The sequence below is a fragment of the Thermobia domestica genome, chromosome 3, assembly GCF_964235325.1.
Source record: "Thermobia domestica chromosome 3, izTheDome1.hap1.1, whole genome shotgun sequence".
Classification (NCBI taxonomy): Eukaryota; Metazoa; Arthropoda; class Insecta; order Zygentoma; family Lepismatidae; genus Thermobia; species Thermobia domestica.
Window position 1 is genome coordinate 323,856,183 of NC_137456.1, and position 20,044 is coordinate 323,876,226.

Consider the following 20,044-nt stretch of genomic DNA (forward strand, 5'->3'; position numbering starts at 1 on the left):
GTGCATTGATAGTTGCGTATATTTGCGAACCGTTCTAACAAAAAACTAAGCCCAAGAGCACACACCACAAGTGAGAGTGTTTTGTAATTATTAAGCCTTTCGAAGTCATGCATCTCTTCTTTGCCAATTGCCAGCTTAAACATTGAACTACGAGAAGTGTCGTCAACAAACGCATTTGACCTTTAAGTTAAAAATAGAATTAGTAAACGTTGACTCCTGAGTGGCATGTGAAATTCGTATGTATTTTACCTGTGTGTACTTTCGTGTGTAAACAGAATTGTGTATTTTGCCGTTGGAGATTGACATAAGAATCTACATGACCCAAAATTCCCAAAGCAAATGCAGTAGTGGTCTTCTAAAATTTAAGAAAACAACATTATTCTTCTTCTTCTGGACACACATTTGTCAGCAGAAACCAAAATTACGAATTCGTATAGCAATTTAGATCTAATACATGGACATACAAATCCCTATCAATGTAAGTTGGAGTTGGACACACATCAAGTGTCTGAGTTGGCAATGGTCTGGTGTGTTAGGACAAACTCCATACTACGTGAAGAGCAGTAGAACGATAGTGTGCAGTGAATTGCCTAGACGGTAATAGTGTTAAATGGGCGACATTACTGATTTCCAAAGAGGCCAAATTGTTGGCGCTCAGTTATGTGACGAAAGTGGTAAGTGTATTGAGTCTGATACCAGGGATAGTGTCCAAGACTCATTTCAAACTGTTAAACCGTTTTCGCGTGATATGATTACATAAACAATAGAAACGTTGCTTTAAATGTGTCAAAAATATATTTATATAAAACATCAATCTTCCTTAAGAGTCTTCATCCCGGCGAAATTAAAATACCGCTAATTTTACAGTAATTATGTGATGTCTTCAAATAAATAAAAGATAATTAAAATATGGAACAAGAGCGCCCTAGACAATATTATTTTGCGTGAGGTACCGTTATCACAAGTCACCTAGTGGCTTTCCGTTTTCAGCTGTTGAGAAACGCGAAAATAAATGCTGATGTTCAAAATGGCTCGAAAGCGAAAGCAGATAAGTGAGTCGTGATAACGGTTTCTCATGTAAAATAATATTGTCTAGGGCGCTCTTGTTCCACATTTCGATTATATTTTATCTATTTGAAGATATTACATAATTACTGTAAAATTAGCGGTATTTTAATTTCGCCGGGATGAAGACTCTTAAGACTAGACAGGCATTGGCAGTGGCGTATTTAGGGGGGCTTCCGGGCTTAAGCCCCCCCCGAAATCTTACTTACTATAGTAAAGTATATGAAATATCTTGCAGAATTTTCACATTTTCAGGCAAAGCCCTCCCCGAAAGTTAGCAAAGCCCCCCCCGAAAGAAAATCGTAAATACGCCACTGGGCATTGGGCTGCTTATTTTGTATGAAGAGTAACATATGAGTTTCATTTTCCTAATTGGACTGGCTCGCGAGGTACTAAATTTTCGAACAAATTATGACCTCTACCTCTCCTCTTAGGATTTGCATTTTAACCCAGTTTGAAGTAATTGATTAACTATGCACAAAAAATAATTTCACTCTCTTAAGGCATTTACCCGTGAGTCGATCACACACAAAATCATCTTCTCTTTTATATATTAGATTGTATTTTAATTATTTTTTTTTCTAAATTATTTGTGCTAGAATTTTCGAAAACAATCGCAAAAATCTAGACAAATTTCCAAATTTAAAACCCACATTCATATATTTAGAATGATTATTGTTTAGGTACAAAATAGTAATAATAATTAGACATGACATAGCATAGCATAGTTAGGTAAATTTCTCGTGTCGGCATTAAGTGAAGGTCTGTGCGTGCGAAACAAAAGAAGTGAGCGCAGCGAATTGGCTTTTGTCTCTTCAGAAAGGTCACTTCACAAACCTTGTTAACGCCACCTACGCCCGTTATGACCCTTTGAATGACCCCTGAATCCTTTTACTTCAAAAAGCTGCGCCCAATGGACAAAGCCACTTGCGAAACATATTTTGTAATGTATGCTTATTACAATATTTTCTCTTTTTCTAATGAGAAGAAAAATCTTCAATATTGTTAGCGCTTAAGGACAAAAAGAAATCACTAAAAGATTATTAGGATTAGGATTTAGATTTCCAAGATTTCGGCATCTATGGCCATGTTAGCCCATCACGTATGAGGGATGACGTCCCTCGGCGAGCACACTATCCGGGGAAAGGGAAGGAAGGAAGAGGTCTGGGACTTATATGTTAGGTACCACCCCGGCATTTATTTGGTGTGAATGAGGAAAACATAGAAAAACCTCACTCAGGATTGCTAACCTGAAAAAGCTTTTTTTTACACTTTTTCGACCGAATGTCTCCCCACCGGGAATCGAACCCGGCACCGCTCAGGGAAAAACAAAGGAATGAAAAAAAAAAAAAAAAAGGAAACGTCTGAGACTTGCATGTTAGGTACCTGGATTTTATGAGGAAAACCTCTTTCAAGATAGTTGGCCTAAAGAAGCTTTTACACTTTTTCGATCGAATGTCCCCACCGGAAATCAAACCCGAGACAGCTTGCATCAAAGGCAACCAAGAGACGAAATATTAACTTATCTTGGGAGTTCTTATTGAGCTGAACAAAAGTATACGATTAAGTGGAAATCCTGATGTGTAACTTTTGAGAAAATAAAGAACATATTTTTCAGACACTAAAAGGTATGTCGTTTCTTGCAAATAATAATTTAATAGCTTTCATTCGCTGGAAACATCTTTCTGTTTAACGTCTCATGGTTATCTCCGTGAGGCTAAGAAAGACGATAATTAACACACATGAATGATGATGGATGAATTGGTGGAATGATTGTGTAGAAGGAAACCCACGGACACGATGTCGTCCAGCACAAACTTACTTGGCCCGGGATAGAACCACGGTCCCTATGCACCCCGAGCCATCGTGCCAGATTTATTTACTTATTTATTTCTGTAAATTTAAATAAACTATATACTGTTACGTAGTAGGGTGTATGTTTGTTGTTTGTCGTCTCCAAACGGCGATACACACACTCCTAATAGTCACAGTGCCTACATAGCAGTGATGCATATACGTGTAATACTGAATAAGTGTCTGTCAATTATTATTATTATTATTATTATTATTATTATTATTATTATTATTATTATTATTATTATTATTATTATTATTATTATTATTATTATTATTTTTCACTCTTAAAATGACACGAAACCTCTTAAAGCAATATCAAAGATTTGCGTTCATAACAGTAGCGGAGATAAAGAACCTTACAGGCGGGCTAGAATATGTTGAGTCTGGGAATACATATCGTCGATCCAATGCCAAAACCGCGAAGGTGCTAAATTTGACTTTTGAGTTATAAGGATTTTAATATTCAACTTACCCCGAAAAATCAGTATGAAAACTTAGGCACATGTTTTTACGAATTGACGATAACTAATATATTCATATTTCACAAATGGGACTTTGGTATTGCAATCTGTGTGGCCCAAATAACATAAAACTGCACTTAGGTGAAAATAGAAAAATTTGCGCATTCGCGGCTTTTGGCATTGGACCGACGATATCAGGCCGGCTTTGGTTTGAAATGGCTGACCCTTTAAAAAAAATTTTATACCATTATGAACATAAGTAAATTTTGCCATTTGTTAATTCTAGGAGTGCAATTGGAGTGCATATTAGCCTCTTTCATTCTCTATTTCATCACAGATCTTAACTCCGGACATTGGGATTATTTCCTATTAAATCTCAAAGCACATATGGCAGACTACTAAATATTTTTGAAAAACTAATGTTTTTTCTTTTGCCCGTTTTTCGTAAGTGCAAAGAGCTAATAAAATGTAACTTACCACACTAATAGATAATGTTATTCTATACCCGACAATACGAATCGGAAGAATTTTCAGTGTTGCCATCCATAGAAATTACAGCGTGATCAGAATTTGAATTACTCAAAAATCTAGGTAAAGGCAGCGACTAGAAAAATGAACTCAACGGTAATTGATGACTTATCACACTGATTATGTTCCTTGGTTACTACTTTTTAAATAATATTTCTATTTGTTATAAAACACATAAATTATTACAAAATAAATAAGTTATTACAAAATAAATAGAAACATTATTAAAAAAATAGTAAACAAGGAACATAGACAGCATGATAAGTCATCAATTACCGTAGAGTTCACTTTTCTAGTCGCTGCCTTTACCTAGATTTTTGAGTAATTCAAATTCTGATCATGCTGTAATTTCTATGGATGGCTACACTGAAAATTCTTCCGATTTGTATTTTCGGGTGTAGAATAACATTATCTATTACTGTGGTAAGTTACATTTTATTAGCTCTTTGCACTTACGAAAAACGGGCAAAAGAAAAATTAGTTTTTAAAAATATTTAGTAGTCTGCCCCCTTAAAACGACCAATATTTTCGAAAGTCATCGTTCAATACACACCCAATGGCATATAAAGTCAGAAGATTTGTTATGCTCACTTTAATAATATATCATACGCTAAGAAAACACCTGAAAATGATTGTAGATTGCTTTCGACCAATAGGTTATCCTACCTTATAATGTTCCAGTGCATCCAGTGCTCGATTGTATCCTTCCGGGCTGTAGACGCATAGCGCCGAAAGTAGTTCCAACACCTGTTTCTTGACCGTAACATTGTTTGTGTCCAATGCTGAAAAAAATAGAAGAATAAAAGATTTTAAGTATGAATGAATTAATCAAATTTAAAACATTTATGATTGTAAATATATGATACCTTATTCACATAAACAAATATAATTGAGAAATTCAGGATGAAGCATAAGACGTAACAGTGAAAATGTAACTCACACAAGAAACTGACAAACACTTAAAATCAGAAAGCGAATCCAGTGGAAGGTTCTAGAGTGGTTCCCAACCTTCTTTACCTGGCACCCGTCTTCGTGAACCCTACATACTTGACACACGTATCCTTGCTACTCGTTGGTTTGGGCCAGGCGCGGCCCCAGAAATTTTTGTTGGGGTGGGTCAGGGGGGTCCAACACTACAAGCCACTACACCTATGTAGTATTGTACGGGTATTATTCTGTAATCGAAAAGGCGATAAGTAATTGTAAAAAATACTTCCATCTATATTTTCAGAAAAAAAATGATAGAACTAGTTTATTTTCATAAGAAAAAGAGTACAGATGAAGTGGAACATCAAATTTTCATGCTACAGCAACCATTTCCCTGTTAGAGAAGAATAATTTTATTGAGAAAGCGTACAAATGTATTTGAGTTAGGAAGTTTGGGCGGGTCTGAACCCGGTGGAATCCCCCCCCTCACTTCCCGTAGATACGTCCCTGGTCTGACCCTTTTTGTGATTTCAAATGCAGCATCAAATTCTCAAATCTACAATAAGAATAATTTTCACTATTCCATATTTATTTTGAAGTAAACTTCTGCATAGCATTCTATTACAGTTTTATTTTTTAACAACATATTTTGCTCTATGTAGATCAATACTAAAACCGGAAGTTGTACTGAATTTCTCTCACTTCCGGTATTAGTAGAGAGTTAAGGATGAATATGGAACGTATTCTTAGGGTGCTTAATTGGTTGCAGGAAATTGGTTCTCGCTATTTATTATCGTTTTTGCTCTATAGTGGTGAACGTTAAAATTAAAATTGTTGTTTTCTACCACTTTCGGTCAATATTATCTCCATCAACAAACTATTCCTAACGTTTCACCCTCTACGTCCTTCTAACATCAAGTAGATATTGCTTCCCGGACGGAGGGCACACAGAGAAGGTATATACTGAGATTTTTATCTCCCGAACGCACGGGCACACGGACAGGGTATATATTGAAATTTTTATCTCCCGGACGCACGGGCACACGGACAAAGTATATAACGAAATTTTTATCTCCCGGACGTATGGGCACACGAACAGGGTATATACTGACAAGTAACACTTCACATCGTTGCTGCCGGTCTGACGCTAAACTATACATTTTCGGAAAGCACTAGTCCTAAATAGGATAACTACACAGTGCGACGGTCAGACGTTGCCGCGTTCAGGACTTATGGAGCGTCAAACATTAACATGGGGTTTATGAGAGTAACCATAGCAGTCGTATTATTTCATGCTAATTCGTCTTGCATTTGAACTCTGTGCTAACATTTGTGTTGTAGCAGTCGTATTATTTCATGCTAATTCGTCTTGCATTTGTACTCTGTGCTAACATTTGTGTTGTTTTTGTGTTTTTTAGGTATGCGTTGTAAGATGGATCCGAAAGTGGTCGTTTGGGCTCTGGTGGCCGAGATCGGGACAAATGAGCGCAATCCAAATTTGGAAGAGCAAAGGATGGTGGCACACATCAAGTCTCTTTTGACCAGCGGGATGGAAGTCGTTGAAGAGATTCGTACGCTCGGCTTCGGTGACAGTGATGGTGACCAGGGGGACGGAGACATGGATTTTGGAGACGAGGAAGACCAAGAGCAGGAGGATGCAGAGATGCCTTCGTCATCGCAGCAGTCTCATACGTCTTCCGCATCTGGCTCATCAGCGTCAGAATACCTGCCCTCTCCTGTGAAGAAGCCGAAGTTCCAGGATCAGCCTCCAGAAGACTCCAAAATGACACCAGAGCAGTGGCGCGAGTACAAGGCAAAAGCCTATGCCTACTGGACGGTAAATCCAAAAACAGGTAGGCCTTGGAACACAAAGACCGGTCGTGCTACCCACTCGACTCTGCAGAATCAGTTCAGGTATATTCGGAACATTGGCGTGCTACGTCACTTTGGGGCAACACAAGGCAAAGATGACAAGAAGACGCTGATGGCAGAGATCAATGAGGCAGTTCGGGGCATGTTCGCGGAGAAACAGCACACTGCTATCATTCACGATCGAACGTTGCGAATTTGGGCTAGGCAAACAGCTAATGAACTGGACCCTAACAAGAGTCTCAAGTTCAAGGCATCACCGTCGTGGGTGTACAGATTCAAGAAGCGCAACAACATCGTGGACCGTGCAATCACCCACAGGGTCGGCAGGACCTGGCAACTGAAAGAGTTGGACTTGCAGCAGCAGGCTGATGCTTTCGTATTAGCGACTCGCGAGCTCATTGCAAGCGAAAGCATCCCACCAACGCAGGTTGCCAATGCAGATCAGAGTAGCTTCAAGAAGTTGTTGCAGAGTACTCGCACTCTCCGTACCAAAGGAACAACAGTCGTGCGAGCGGTTGTGGGATCCATGAGCGCAACAACCCACAGCTACATGATCATGCCCGTGATCACCATGGCCGGAGAGATTCTGCGGCCGATGTATGTACTGGTGTCGGAACCAAGTGGAAAGTTTCCGGGAAACAAGCCTGCAGATCCACCGAACATCAAATCATTTGCTGGCAAAACGTCCAACATGAACAGGGACGACCTTAAGGACTTCTACGAGCAAGTGTTCTGGCCAAGCATGCCTGATGATCGGAAGAAGATCGTTTTGCTATTGGACTCGTGGACTCTGAACAAGGACGACAATCTATCGAACGCACTGAAGCCTGCCGACGTTGCGTTGCACAAGAGACTGATTCCTGGTGGTTGCACTGGAAAGATTCAGCCTTTAGATGTGCATTTCTTCCGTCAGTACAAGTCCTTTGTACGCTTTGTGACCGACACACTGGCCATGGACAGTGTCATGGATATCTGGCATCGCGATCGATTCCTGGCACTACAGTCGTTTTCACTCTACCAGTTCAGCGCACCCCGATTCAAGAACCTGATCCGGTACGCTTTCCACAAGGCTGGCTATCTGGACGAGGAGCCGGGAATGTGGATCTCTCCGCACGAGTACTGCTTTGACTCCCTCGACGAAGGTGACGTGTGCTTCACGTGCGGCGAACTACCGTTCGTCAAGTGTGCACACTGTGAGCGCACTCTTTGCATCTCTCATGCTCTGTTCGACGATTTGCACATTGATTGTACCCTTTAACTTACGCAAACAAGTGCTCAATCAGACAACGTCGATTCAAACGTCACAAACCTTGTGTTCTTCTTCGTTTCCTGTAACTCTCATAAACCCCATGTTAATGTTTGACGCTCCATAAGTCCTGAACGCGGCAACGTCTGACCGTCGCACTGTGTAGTTATCCTATTTAGGACTAGTGCTTTCCGAAAATGTATAGTTTAGCGTCAGACCGGCAGCAACGATGTGAAGTGTTACTTGTGAGATTTTTGTTTCCCGGACGAACGGCCACACAGACAGGGTATATACGTTGATTTTTTTGTCTCCCGGATGTACAGGCCCACGGACAGGATATATATTGATTTTTTGTCTCCTGGACGGATGGGCAGAAAGCTACGGTTTTGGCCAGGCGAGGTTTCGGCCTGGCGAGATTTTGGGCCGCGAGGTTTTGGGAGGCGAGGTTTTGGTCAGGCGAGGTTTTGGTCCGCGAGGTTGTCGCCGCGAGGTTCTGGTCGCGAGGTTTTGTACCCAAACCGGGGTGAATATATAAAAGGGTTTTGATTTGTAAACGAAACTTCTTGAAAATTAATAAAAATCGAAATTCTGCATAATGCTAGTGAACAGAAAAACAAAAAAATATATCTTTAAATTCTGTAGAATGAGTGGAGATGAGAACAGGGAATCTGATTACAAAAAAAAAAAAAAAATTAAAAAAAAAAGTACAGATTTTGAAAGTGGATACTGGACATTAGTGGCAAGAATTATTAATCAACACATAAATTTTGAGTGAGAATTTACTAATTATGAAGCCAGGATACGAACTGTTCACTAGGGGGTAACCACGGAAAGGTCTACCGGGTCCGGACGCCCGAAGATTACGTAACTCGAATAACATTTGTAGACTTTCCTAACAAAAAAATATACCTGTTTAGCAGAAAAATTACTGATGTAGGCTAATGATTTGATTTTATGCCTCACTGTAATTTTTCTTTTCTTATAAAAATAATCTAGTTCTATAATCGTTTCTAAAAATATAGATGGCAGTAATTAACAATTACTTATCATCTTTTCGCGTGAAGAATAAGACAGACTTAATATTACATAGATGTATGGACCCCTCCCATCAAGCATTTTCTGGGTGCATGTCTGCCATTCACCATCATTTAATTTCAAAGAAAATGCATATCAACCACACAGAGTCAGGAATGAAAATATACGTACCCAGGTGCTTTTAAACTTTAGCTACGGACTAAACATAAAACAATGCTTATCTTCTAATTAATAGGTCAGAAAAGATGAACAGTCCATCATGTAAGACAGGGACCACCCAAAATATTTTTCCTAGAAGCGCCACTACGCATAGTCCCTGATCTATAGTTTTGAAAAGCATAGTTTATTCAACTTTGGACGTAGGCGGGAGGGCAATGCTTCTCGTCTTAGCTATCCGGTTCTCCCATCAGAAGTCCACAGATATGTGATTGGGTGCAACTAATGATATGGTCGACAATTTATTAGAATGGGCCAGAACCTGAAATGAGCTGTTGAGGCATTAAAAGTCACAATACTCGGACAAAATGTATCTTCCTGAATAGTTTTGAGAAATAAAATATACGTCGAGAACAGGAAGTACGTCATGAATGAATTTATTTTAAATATTTCCATATATTTATAACAGAAGTAACTACACCAGAAGAATATTGAACTCATGAACTGCAGCTGAATGTATAGACCTTTCTTCTAAGCTTGTTATACCGTGTAGCAACAGGAAAGAAGCCCTGTTTGACCAGTGCTTTGTAAAAACATGGCTTTAAAAAGTGCAAATACTTGTGTATTTATTGCTCTATCAAATCAATGGTGAAACCTCTTGAATGCAAATCAAGAACCAGAGCAAGTACTGAGTACAAAGGGGGAGGTATTGTACTCATGTTCCTCAATACGAAAAAAATACAAAAAAAAAGAAAAAGAAAAAGAAAGAAAAGTGATCATCGAATTCAACGCGTAGGGTGCTAAGGACATAGGACAAAGCAATACTTGCTTTCTTTTATTCTTTTAGTTCATTTTGGTGATACTATCAATGTAAAAAGGTACGAAATGCTAACGTTATTATGTTCGCGTATATATATATACCCACACGCGAAGTAGGCGTATCTTAGGCATTGGAGTGTGATCATCTCTAAAGAGCAGGCACCTTTTGCGAACACCATTGAACCAACGTTATACTGCATACATACATACATATATTGCCCCCCTAAGGACATAGAAAATGCGTTTCGTGTGTGAGAACAATATTTAACTAGTGACATGGTACTTTTCCTTTTACGCAAGACACGTACGCAAGAAGAAGAACGAGCACGTATTGTATGTAATATGCATTACAGTTGAAGACACAATAGAGAGCTTTCAGAAAACATATAACAAGAGTACGTACCGACCACCAATGTGAGGTCTGCTGAAAAAATTAACGACGAAATTGAGTTTAAGGTTTTTGGGTTTGATTTGAGAGATGTCTTTATCTATTTACGGACACTTTTAAACTAGCGAAGATTTAGAATAACCCAGCATGAAAATGGAAAATCAGTGCTTAAAATGTAAACAAATAAATAAATAAATAAAATGTAAGAAGTCGGTTTATAGTTATGATTTACAGTATTTTTTTGTTTTCGGAAAAAATCAGTTCCGAAACCCAGTAGAATCCACTTACGCTTAGTTTCGTTATCATTAACAACATAAAAATTTTTAAAAGTGAGGCATATTACCAACAATGATGTTATATGAAGTAATAGCTACTGTTTCCAGATACAGTAGATTCCCGATTTTCCGAGGTAATTGGGACCAGGTCCACTCGGATATCCAAAAACTCGGATAATACGGAGATAAGCTCTTATTACCGTAGTTTTTTTTAAATACAAGAATTGTTTAAAAAATGAAATCGTTAAGTTTTACGTCCCACGATTATGTCGGCTAGGCTAAAGGAGACGGTGATGATGAGAAATGAAGGAAATGGTAGAATGAAGAAAGTGAGAGGAAACGGGAAAACCTCCAGAAAAGCCACGCACCCGGTGTTTGTTCACCATAAAGTTCACTTGGCGTGAGATGGAATCGAACCAAGGACCCCATGCATCAGAGGTGAACGCTCTACCACTGAGCCACCGCGGCCCAAGAATTGTTTATGACAGTGTACAGTGTACAAGATTTAAAAAAAAAAAACAAACAATGTTTTAACATACCTAGAGCTTGAACTCCTCCGTGGCTAAGCGGTTAGCGTACGTGCCTTTGGTGTAGAAGATTCGAGTTCGATTCCCGGCGGCAGCTCATGTGGTTTGGATTCCACGTTAATCAGTAGGTCCCGCTTCATATAGCCTCGCTGCTGAAAGGGACGTTAAACTAAAAATCAACTCAACCGCACAAAACTTATTTATTACTATTATCATTATTATTTTAATTTTGTGGTGGTTTTCTGGGACCTCCTTTGGTCTTTCTTTGATGCTGCAATATGACAGACAGCTGAGACCTAAGCTTTGGATTTAGTAGCTTAGCAACAGCCAGCTTGCGCGCCATCTCTCACAACAATTGTACGTTGCAATTTTTTAGACTGCCTCGGTTAAGCGGGATTTGGATAATTGTGAGTACTGTAGTTCTATGTCAGGGTACGGAGTTTACAACGTTACAATTGTCGAGTATTTAAGTTCTTGTGAGAGATTATTGTTAGAACGCTCATCTCTAGTGCGAGGGGTTCCGTGGTTCGATCCTAGCCTGTGTCAGTTTGTGGTTGATAATGTCGTGTCCATTTGTTTTCTTGAGGTTCTTCCGTTTTATCCTACATTCTCATTTCACTAATTGGTATTTCATAATCATACAGTTTCATGAACAATCCTTCTCCTTTGACCTACGAGCAGTGGTGCTATTCTAGTCTTTCAACAACCGGTTCAGATATATATATATATATATATATATATATATATATATATATATATATATATATATATATATATATATATATATAAGTGGCGGATCCAGGATATGATCAAGGGAGGGGCAAAACCATAGTTTGCAGTTTTATCCAGTGTAAAGCAGGATTGAAGCCCATTTTATCCAGTGTATACTTGAGTGTCAAGGGAGGGGGCTATAGCCCCTATAACCTCCCTTGGATCCGCCTGTGTATATATATATATGCGTGTGTGTGTGTGTGAAGACATAGATAGGTAAATAGATAAAAATATAACTCGCTTAGAAAACAAAGAAACAAACCATACAAAGTACAAGAAAGGCTTTTTTTTTTTTTTTTTTTTTTACAGGAAACTGCAAGCGACAGGCAGCGTCCTATACAGCATACTAATACAAGGTGGTATGATGAAATTATGTATCACTAGGAAGATCTGGAAATGAATTATAAGATAGATGGTTGGAGAGGCGGCTTTAGGATTTTAATTTTTTGGTAGGCCCGCTCCCTCGCTTATGGTACATCTACATATTTAATTGATTAATGACAGTAGGAAATTAATATTACAGTAGTGGTTGATGGTATTTGTTAAATAATTATCTACCATTGATATAAATAGTGGAAAATATATTTACTCGTTATTGTATCTTTTAGCGTTAATATATTTTTCAAAATTTCTGTGTAGACCCGTGCTTACCACGCCTGCCCGCTAAAGCCGCCACTGGATGGTTGTCAAAAAGTATTGAAAAGACCTTAATCCAGCAATGGATCGACAGTTGTTGATAATGGTATCTATACGTTTGAAATATAAATAACCCTCACCATGTGATCCCAGTTCTCATTCTTGATATCTGAGCATTTGAGATTAAGAAATAAGCGCTTATACCTTGCTCTGGGAGATTCTGTAACTGTAAGAATTTCTAAAAACGAAGATAGTTAAACTAAAACTTACTGTTTCTGGGTATAACAGGGTGGGTTCGGTTCTTTTATGTTTGGGTATAGTTCTGCAAAGTCGAAATATTTTAACAACCGGTTCTAGCGAACCGGCTGAATAGCACCACTGCCTACAAGGCATTTACGTGGGACTTTTTTTTAAACAAGTATATTTGCCACTTTCAGGCCTAATTTCGAAATAAAAAGAAGCTCTTCAACATACATTTATTAAAGTGATTATAAGACTGACAAAACACTTCCAAATATAGGCTAGGCCTACACAAATCTCAAGTATCATAACAACTCCATAAAAGCACTAAAAAACTTTGAAGACAGTAAATAATATTACGTTACAGAACCGACTAAGTTCGTAACCTGAAGTACCACTGTATTAGTTTTAAAAATTGATATTTTTTTTTTCAAAAAATAAAAGATTGTCGAAGTTTTTTTTTTTTTTTTTTTTTTTAAGCTGTAGCATCTGCAATATTGCCATTATTCAACAGTTAGTTATGATTTTCAATGCCCAACACTTCTCCGTTACTTCTTCTAAATATATATGATATTAATAAACTTTTCATGTTGCTAAATGTGCAAAGAGAATTGCTTATTTAGATAAGGAAAACCACACGCAACACAAATATCTTCGGTTGCTACACCTCCCTTGCTCCCGCAACGTTTTACAAGTGAGAGTGGTTTTGAATAAGACGAAGCTGATTTGTCATGCTGTTTGACTTTTTAAACATCAACTATAAACGAGAAATGACGTTTCATAATGCCTACAGCGTCCTCGTCAATTCATGTCGGGGACTTTTTTTTTTTTTTTTTTTTTTTTTTTTTTTTAACAGGCAAAGGCAACGACTACTAATTCTATGCATTTTCTCGGTCGGTCCCTTGTTACAGAAGACAAGTTTCTTTCTGTCCTCCCGTCTCCTCTTCATTCCCTCTGGTCTTCTGTAACATTAAAAAAAGAAAACATTTCTTTTATTTTTTTAAAAACATCACCCGCCACTGACGAACAGGCTCATTATAAAATGTCACCTGTTTCTCAACGCAGCAGGGACTCTGCACCAACTTGCCAACTATATACTCTGTGGCATCACTATTCTTATATTTATGATGTGGTTTATCTTCCTTGACAATTAGTAGGAGGGGGAAATCAATGACGCAGGAAAAGAGTCATAAATTTATTAGTTGAAACCCTTATTCTTAAATCATTGCGAACGAAAAAAAAAAAAAAAAACACGAAGAAATAATGTCAAGTGGTATATTTTAGTATTATATCAACATAGTTGCATCTTTATCTTTTGGCGGCAAGGTCTTTCCTCTTTCGATCTTTCTTCTTGGGTAAATGCAGCAGACACACTGAAGTTTCTTCTAGTTCTGTTAGAAATATTCCAATTTTCCCGCTAATTCGAATTATATCTAAACCCTGTTCGGCCTAAGCTCTAAACTGCGATGAACAAGGAAACGTGAAACTAAATCTCGCTGATTTGCTGTTGGCCTACCGACGCTTGTACTCCTCCGCAAAATAGTTCATATGATTTGATTGTTACTTTTACTATGAAGCTTCATATAAAACTACTACATTATTATAAATGACAAAGATATAATATGGATTATCTAATAATACTACAATCGAGTGTGGTTAAAGCATGCGCAGTAATTATGGCGCCAATTCAACTGGGGTAAGCGTATTCTGCTTTTAGGTTTGAAAGATGTCTCACATGAATCCCAGTTCCACGAGTGTTGTGGTGAAACACAAAACGGGAAATCTTCCCTCACTAAGCAACAATTGCTTACCAGATAAATTTAAACTTAGCTTTCAAGTCTTTTTCTTTCTTTTCTGCTGCTGCCCTAAGTATCTGGACAACACGAGGAAGTATTGTCAGAATGCACGTGTATAATTTTGCTCTTTTCCCTGGGGAGTGAGAGTGATACATCACTAGCCAATCGTATTTGTGACGAGTGGAATGATACAAATGTTTTGTTTATCGGAGTTTAGAGCTTACGCTGAACAGGGAATAGTGGTATTCAAACATCTGAATATTCGTTTTCAGTATTGGAACAATCGTTCAAATAATGGGCTCGCCGCCCGTGATACCAAACTGAAACCTTATAAAATCCCATCTCGAAAGACAGAAATTCCCACTCTGCTCATTTCTCACATGTTATATTAAGTACAGAATTTTCAAAATTTATAAAATATGAAAATTAAAAGTATTGTATTCCACTTACTGTTTTTTTTTTTTTTTTTTTAATATTTAAGTGACTTATTCGTAAATTCCAAACTTCTAAATTCCTAACTATTTTCCTTAATTAAAAGAGACTATTAAAATTGCTAAAGAAAACAAGTACATTCTGTTACCACAATTTAGTATTTCCATCTCGCTTTTGTGTCATAATCTTCTACTAAATGTAATATATATATATATATATATATATATATATATATATATATATATATATATATATATATATATATATATAGTGGCGGATCCAGGCTATGAACAAGGGAGGCGCTAAACCATAGTTTGCTGCTTTATCTAGTGTAGAACAGGATTGAAGTCCATTTTATCCTGTGTATACCTGGGGGTCAAGGGGGAGGGCTATAGCTCCTAAAGGCACCCCTTGGATCCGCCTTTGTATATATCTATATCTATATCTATATATCTATATCTATATATCTATATCTATATCTATATCTATATCTATATCTATATCTATATCTATATCTATATCTATATCTATATCTATATCTATATATATCTATATATATATCTATCTATCTATCTATCTATCTATCTATCTATCTATCTATCTATCTATCTATATATATATATATATATATATATATATATATATATATATATATATATATATATATATAACTAGGCATTCCAGTTATTTTGTGTAGGAGATTTTAGAAATTGACTGTTTGTCGTTTGATAATTTACTTTCCTTTATTCGTGATTTTTCTTTAAACTCCAGAGTACAATTTACACTCCTTGATGCTTTTCTTTTTTTGACCTTCACAAGTTACTGCATAAATAATTTTCTCACTAATATGCACTCTCCAACAACAACATTTGACAATTAGCACTGATTTCATGTTTATTTAAGTGTCATTAGCCTATCCCCCACTCATAAAGAATTAATAAATATACGAAAAATCCCATATATGTTGCTAATTTTGATGAAAATTCCCTTTTTCACTATTCGAAAAATTCATGTCAAAAAAATTTCACGAAGTGATATCTTTTCCCACGAGTTGGCATCACTGTCTCCCACTGATTTACTACTTGGCGCGTGTTCCGGGGTAATATTGCCAAATTGGGCTACAGGCAGTGGATTCGGCGATTTTTTAAAGTGCCATCGCTCTCTAACTTTCAAATTGAGCGACACGGCTACTTTTAATTAAGCTATCAGCAAGCTGTAACTCTTAAGAATATCCTACTTTCTTATCCTAATCCTAACTATACCTATATAAAACTACATGAGCTGACATAAATTATTAAGCACTTCCTGTAGGGCAACAATAATTAAATTTGGCATAATTGTAGGTTTCCGGAACTAACCGTCAGAAAAATTGCCAAAAGTAAATATTTTTAATTTTTAGGTGGTCTAAAGAAGGGATGAAGAATTTCCCCATGTTATTTAAATAGGCCTCTTTTTGGACTTATAATCTCATGTTTTAGGTACTTCGAATTGGAATAGAAACTTGAAATTCGGTATACTTGTACGTTTTCGTTAGCACTACCTAAGTAAATCAGTAAAAATAAAAATTTCATCTTTAGAGTGGTTTTATAGCGAACTGAAAAATCTTTCCCATGCTATTTATATGGGACACCTTTTACACCCCCAAATTATTGAGCACTTCCTGTACGGCAACAATGATTAAATTTGACATGATTATAGCTTTTCGGGACAAACCACAGGAAAATTGCCAAAAGTGAATATTTTTAATTTTTAGGTGATCTAAAGAAGGGATCAAGAATTTCCCCATGTTATTTAAATAGGCCTTTTTTGGACCTATAATCTCGTGTTTTACGTACTTAGAATTGGAATTCGGTATGCTTGTATGTTTTCGTTAGCGTTACCTCAGCGAATCATCAGAAATAAAAATTTGGAACCGTAGAGTGGTTTTATGCGTAACTGAAAAATCTTTCCCATGTTATTCAGATGGGACGTCTTCTACAACCCCAAAATGTTTAGGCACTTCCGGCAAGATTAGAATGATGAAATTTGGCATAATTGTAGCCTTCCAGAACTAACCGACAGAAAAATTGCCAAAACTGAATATTTCTAATTTTTTAGGGATCTAAACGCGGATGAAGAAATTACCATGCTATTTAAATAGGCGTCTTCTTGGAATAGAAAATATTATCTTTTAGATAGTTGAAATAGGAAAAGAAACGATAGAATTGTGGGTTCAAGAGGTGCGAGGCCGTAGGCCGAGCAAAACATTGTATGGGGGCGAAGACCCCGGATGGGCAAATTAAGGAAACATGCAGAGCAAGTTCACGAAATTCACTGTTGATGCAAAGGCCGATAGATAAGAAATGTGAGGCCGTAGGCCGAACAAACTCGGAGATTAGTTATCATATATAAAATGTGCTAGTTATCATATATAAAATCACAAATTATTAATTTTACATAATCTGTTTGTTGAGTTTAACATTTAATTTTACATTATCTGTTTAATTCTTCCTTTGGTACCTTTTAATCTCCAGTGTCACCGACCGTGTTGGGGCCTCAGATAATGTTTAGGCCTAATACTTGTACGGAAGTGTGTAAACGTGAACATTGCAAATTTAATTGTGTTACTGTATTGTCCATTAACATAATAAGTAAATGGAGTTACAATAAAAAGTTCCAAAATTAATGGCTTCTCAGATAAAGAATTTAGCAAATGAATTTAAAAAGTGAGGGATAACAGTGCAAGAGCATCTTTTAAACGTTATAAAATATATTTCAGAGCTCACTAAATAGATTGTTAGCAATCATATCTTCTTGGAAATCAGAAAGGTCGACCATTTTATACTATCACCGTCTTCCTAGTTCATTGTACACTTCACTTCTATTACTTCTGATGTAGTATAGGGTTTGTCGTAACATACCACCGCCAACCGACTGAAAATGCGGTCGCAGTTTTATCTGATTAGAATATTAGTTTACATATATATGATTAGTAAAAGTGTACATCTGCAAAAAATATTCATTTTTATGTTTGGGCAACAAATACTTCAAATCCGTTACTTTTGGGGCACAATCTCGCTACTTTTTCATCTTCGGATCTGGCAACACTGTTCCGGGATGTGGGGGCGTGCTGGCTTGGTGGTAGAGCGTTCACCTTCGGTGCTTCGGGTCCCTGGTTCAATCCCAGCTCGCGCCGTGTGGACTTTGTGGTGGACAAACACCGTGCTCGTAAGTTTTCTCGGGGTTCTCCCGTTTCCTCCTACTTTCCTCATTTCACCATTTCATTCATCACTCATCATCACCGTCTCCTTTAGCCTAATCGGCATAACCGTGGGACGTAAGATTTCAAGATTTTGTTCCGGGATGTGATTCCTGGTGATAGGCGTTCTTTCAGAAAAAAAAAATGTTACGGGGGGGGGCACTGCTGGTACTATTCTATTTATTATTTTTATTACAGACGTATTACTTTGGTCTCCTCCGAGGGGGCACTCTCAGAGCTCCGGGGCGGCAGTGCTCCCCAAAAACATGTCTGGAACAAACACTGCCTGATTAGAGAGCATTAAAAATCTAAATGCATTACCGTGATTTGGATTCTACTTTAAACTGTAGATCCAAGTCTCATGTAGCCGTGGTGCTGAAAAGAGACTACCTTCGAATATCGAATTTTATTAGAATATTCAAACAGCGAACAATTGAATTTTAATATCACTATTTTTCTTCTGTGTAAGGACTCCAGAAATTGTGATACATTTAACGCTAGAGAGATACTGGGATTGATTTCTTTATAGAATCATTAACTTGTTGAGATAGGAAGTACGGTAAACAGTGTCGACAACAGAGAAGAAATTTATCCTCTCGCCTTAAAAGGAGAAATATCTATAAATTCGGGACGAGAGAAGAAATATGATAATTCTTAATTCGTTTTCGAGAAATTTCACAAGAGATCCATTTTCACAAGTTATTCTTCCGAAGTTTTAGATCTTAAATACTGTTTTAGTGTTCGGCCTACATGATTTTCACAGTATAAAAACTATAAATTGATAAAGTGACTGCTCGAACATAGTACAGAGTTTTTATCAACGCTTCTCCTTACATAACATAACTCAACAATAAATATGGTTGAAATTACGTTTGAAGTACGATGACTCTGTAGGGCAATTTTGACACGAACTCCGTTGCAACTGTGAACATATTGGTTCATTTTCCAGCCAACTTGGTCTATTACTGACCCAAATACAAAAGTCTTCCAGAATCACCCATCACAACGCAGTCTGTCTGTGAACTTTTATTTCTTACGAACAGTTTTGCCAATTTGAATCAGAATTGACGTTAAAGTATAATTAATGACCAACGTAGAAGAAATATCCCGTTTTCTCCCACTTTTCCCCCTCCCATCATTTAAGTAATTATCATCGCCGTCTCTTATCCTTGACACATAAACGTGGGATACAAACTCAAAATAAAAAACGTCATCAATGGCTTAATCAAGTGGACTATACCAATTTTGGTGTAATTCACAAAATTGAACGGCTGAAACCAATGTAAACGCATAGTTCTCAGAAACAATTGGATGAATTTTGATCAAAATTGATACTAAAGTTACTAATGACGAATATCAATAATGGTGTAGATCGGGAGCCACGTGGCTCAGTGGTACAGCGTTCACCTTTGGTACATGGGAGTCCTTGGTTAGATCCCAGCTCGTGCGATGTGAACTTTGTGGTACAAACACCATGTGCGTGGATTTCGTCGGGGTTCTCCGCTTTCTCCTCCCACTTTTTTCTTTCCACCATTTCCTTCATTTCTCAGCATCACCGTCTTCTTTAGCCTAGTTGGCATAAACTTGGAACGTAAAACTTATTGGTTTAGATCTGTCAAGATTTAAGGCCAATTTTGTTTGTGCTTCTCCAACAGTAAAAGATGACATATACTTCTATATCTCAAAAGTGACTTGGAAAACATAAATTATAATAAAATCTTACTGCTATGTAAAGATCGAGCTCGCGCACTGATTAAGAGCGGGATGTGAGGGAG

The 20,044-nt window shown here is 37.4% G+C and overlaps 1 protein-coding gene across 2 annotated transcripts in view; it reads right to left on the reverse strand.

The window, feature by feature from the left end:
* The window catches only part of LOC145681179 (uncharacterized), a gene marked incomplete at its 5' end in the record, with an annotated part of 393,968 nt that overhangs the window by 141,682 nt on the left and 232,242 nt on the right, over positions 1-20,044 (reverse strand). For both annotated transcript variants that reach the window (XM_081752658.1, XM_081752657.1), the window contains 1 exon segment: positions 4,578-4,693. In XM_081752658.1, the coding sequence (XP_081608784.1) occupies positions 4,578-4,693 (116 nt within the window).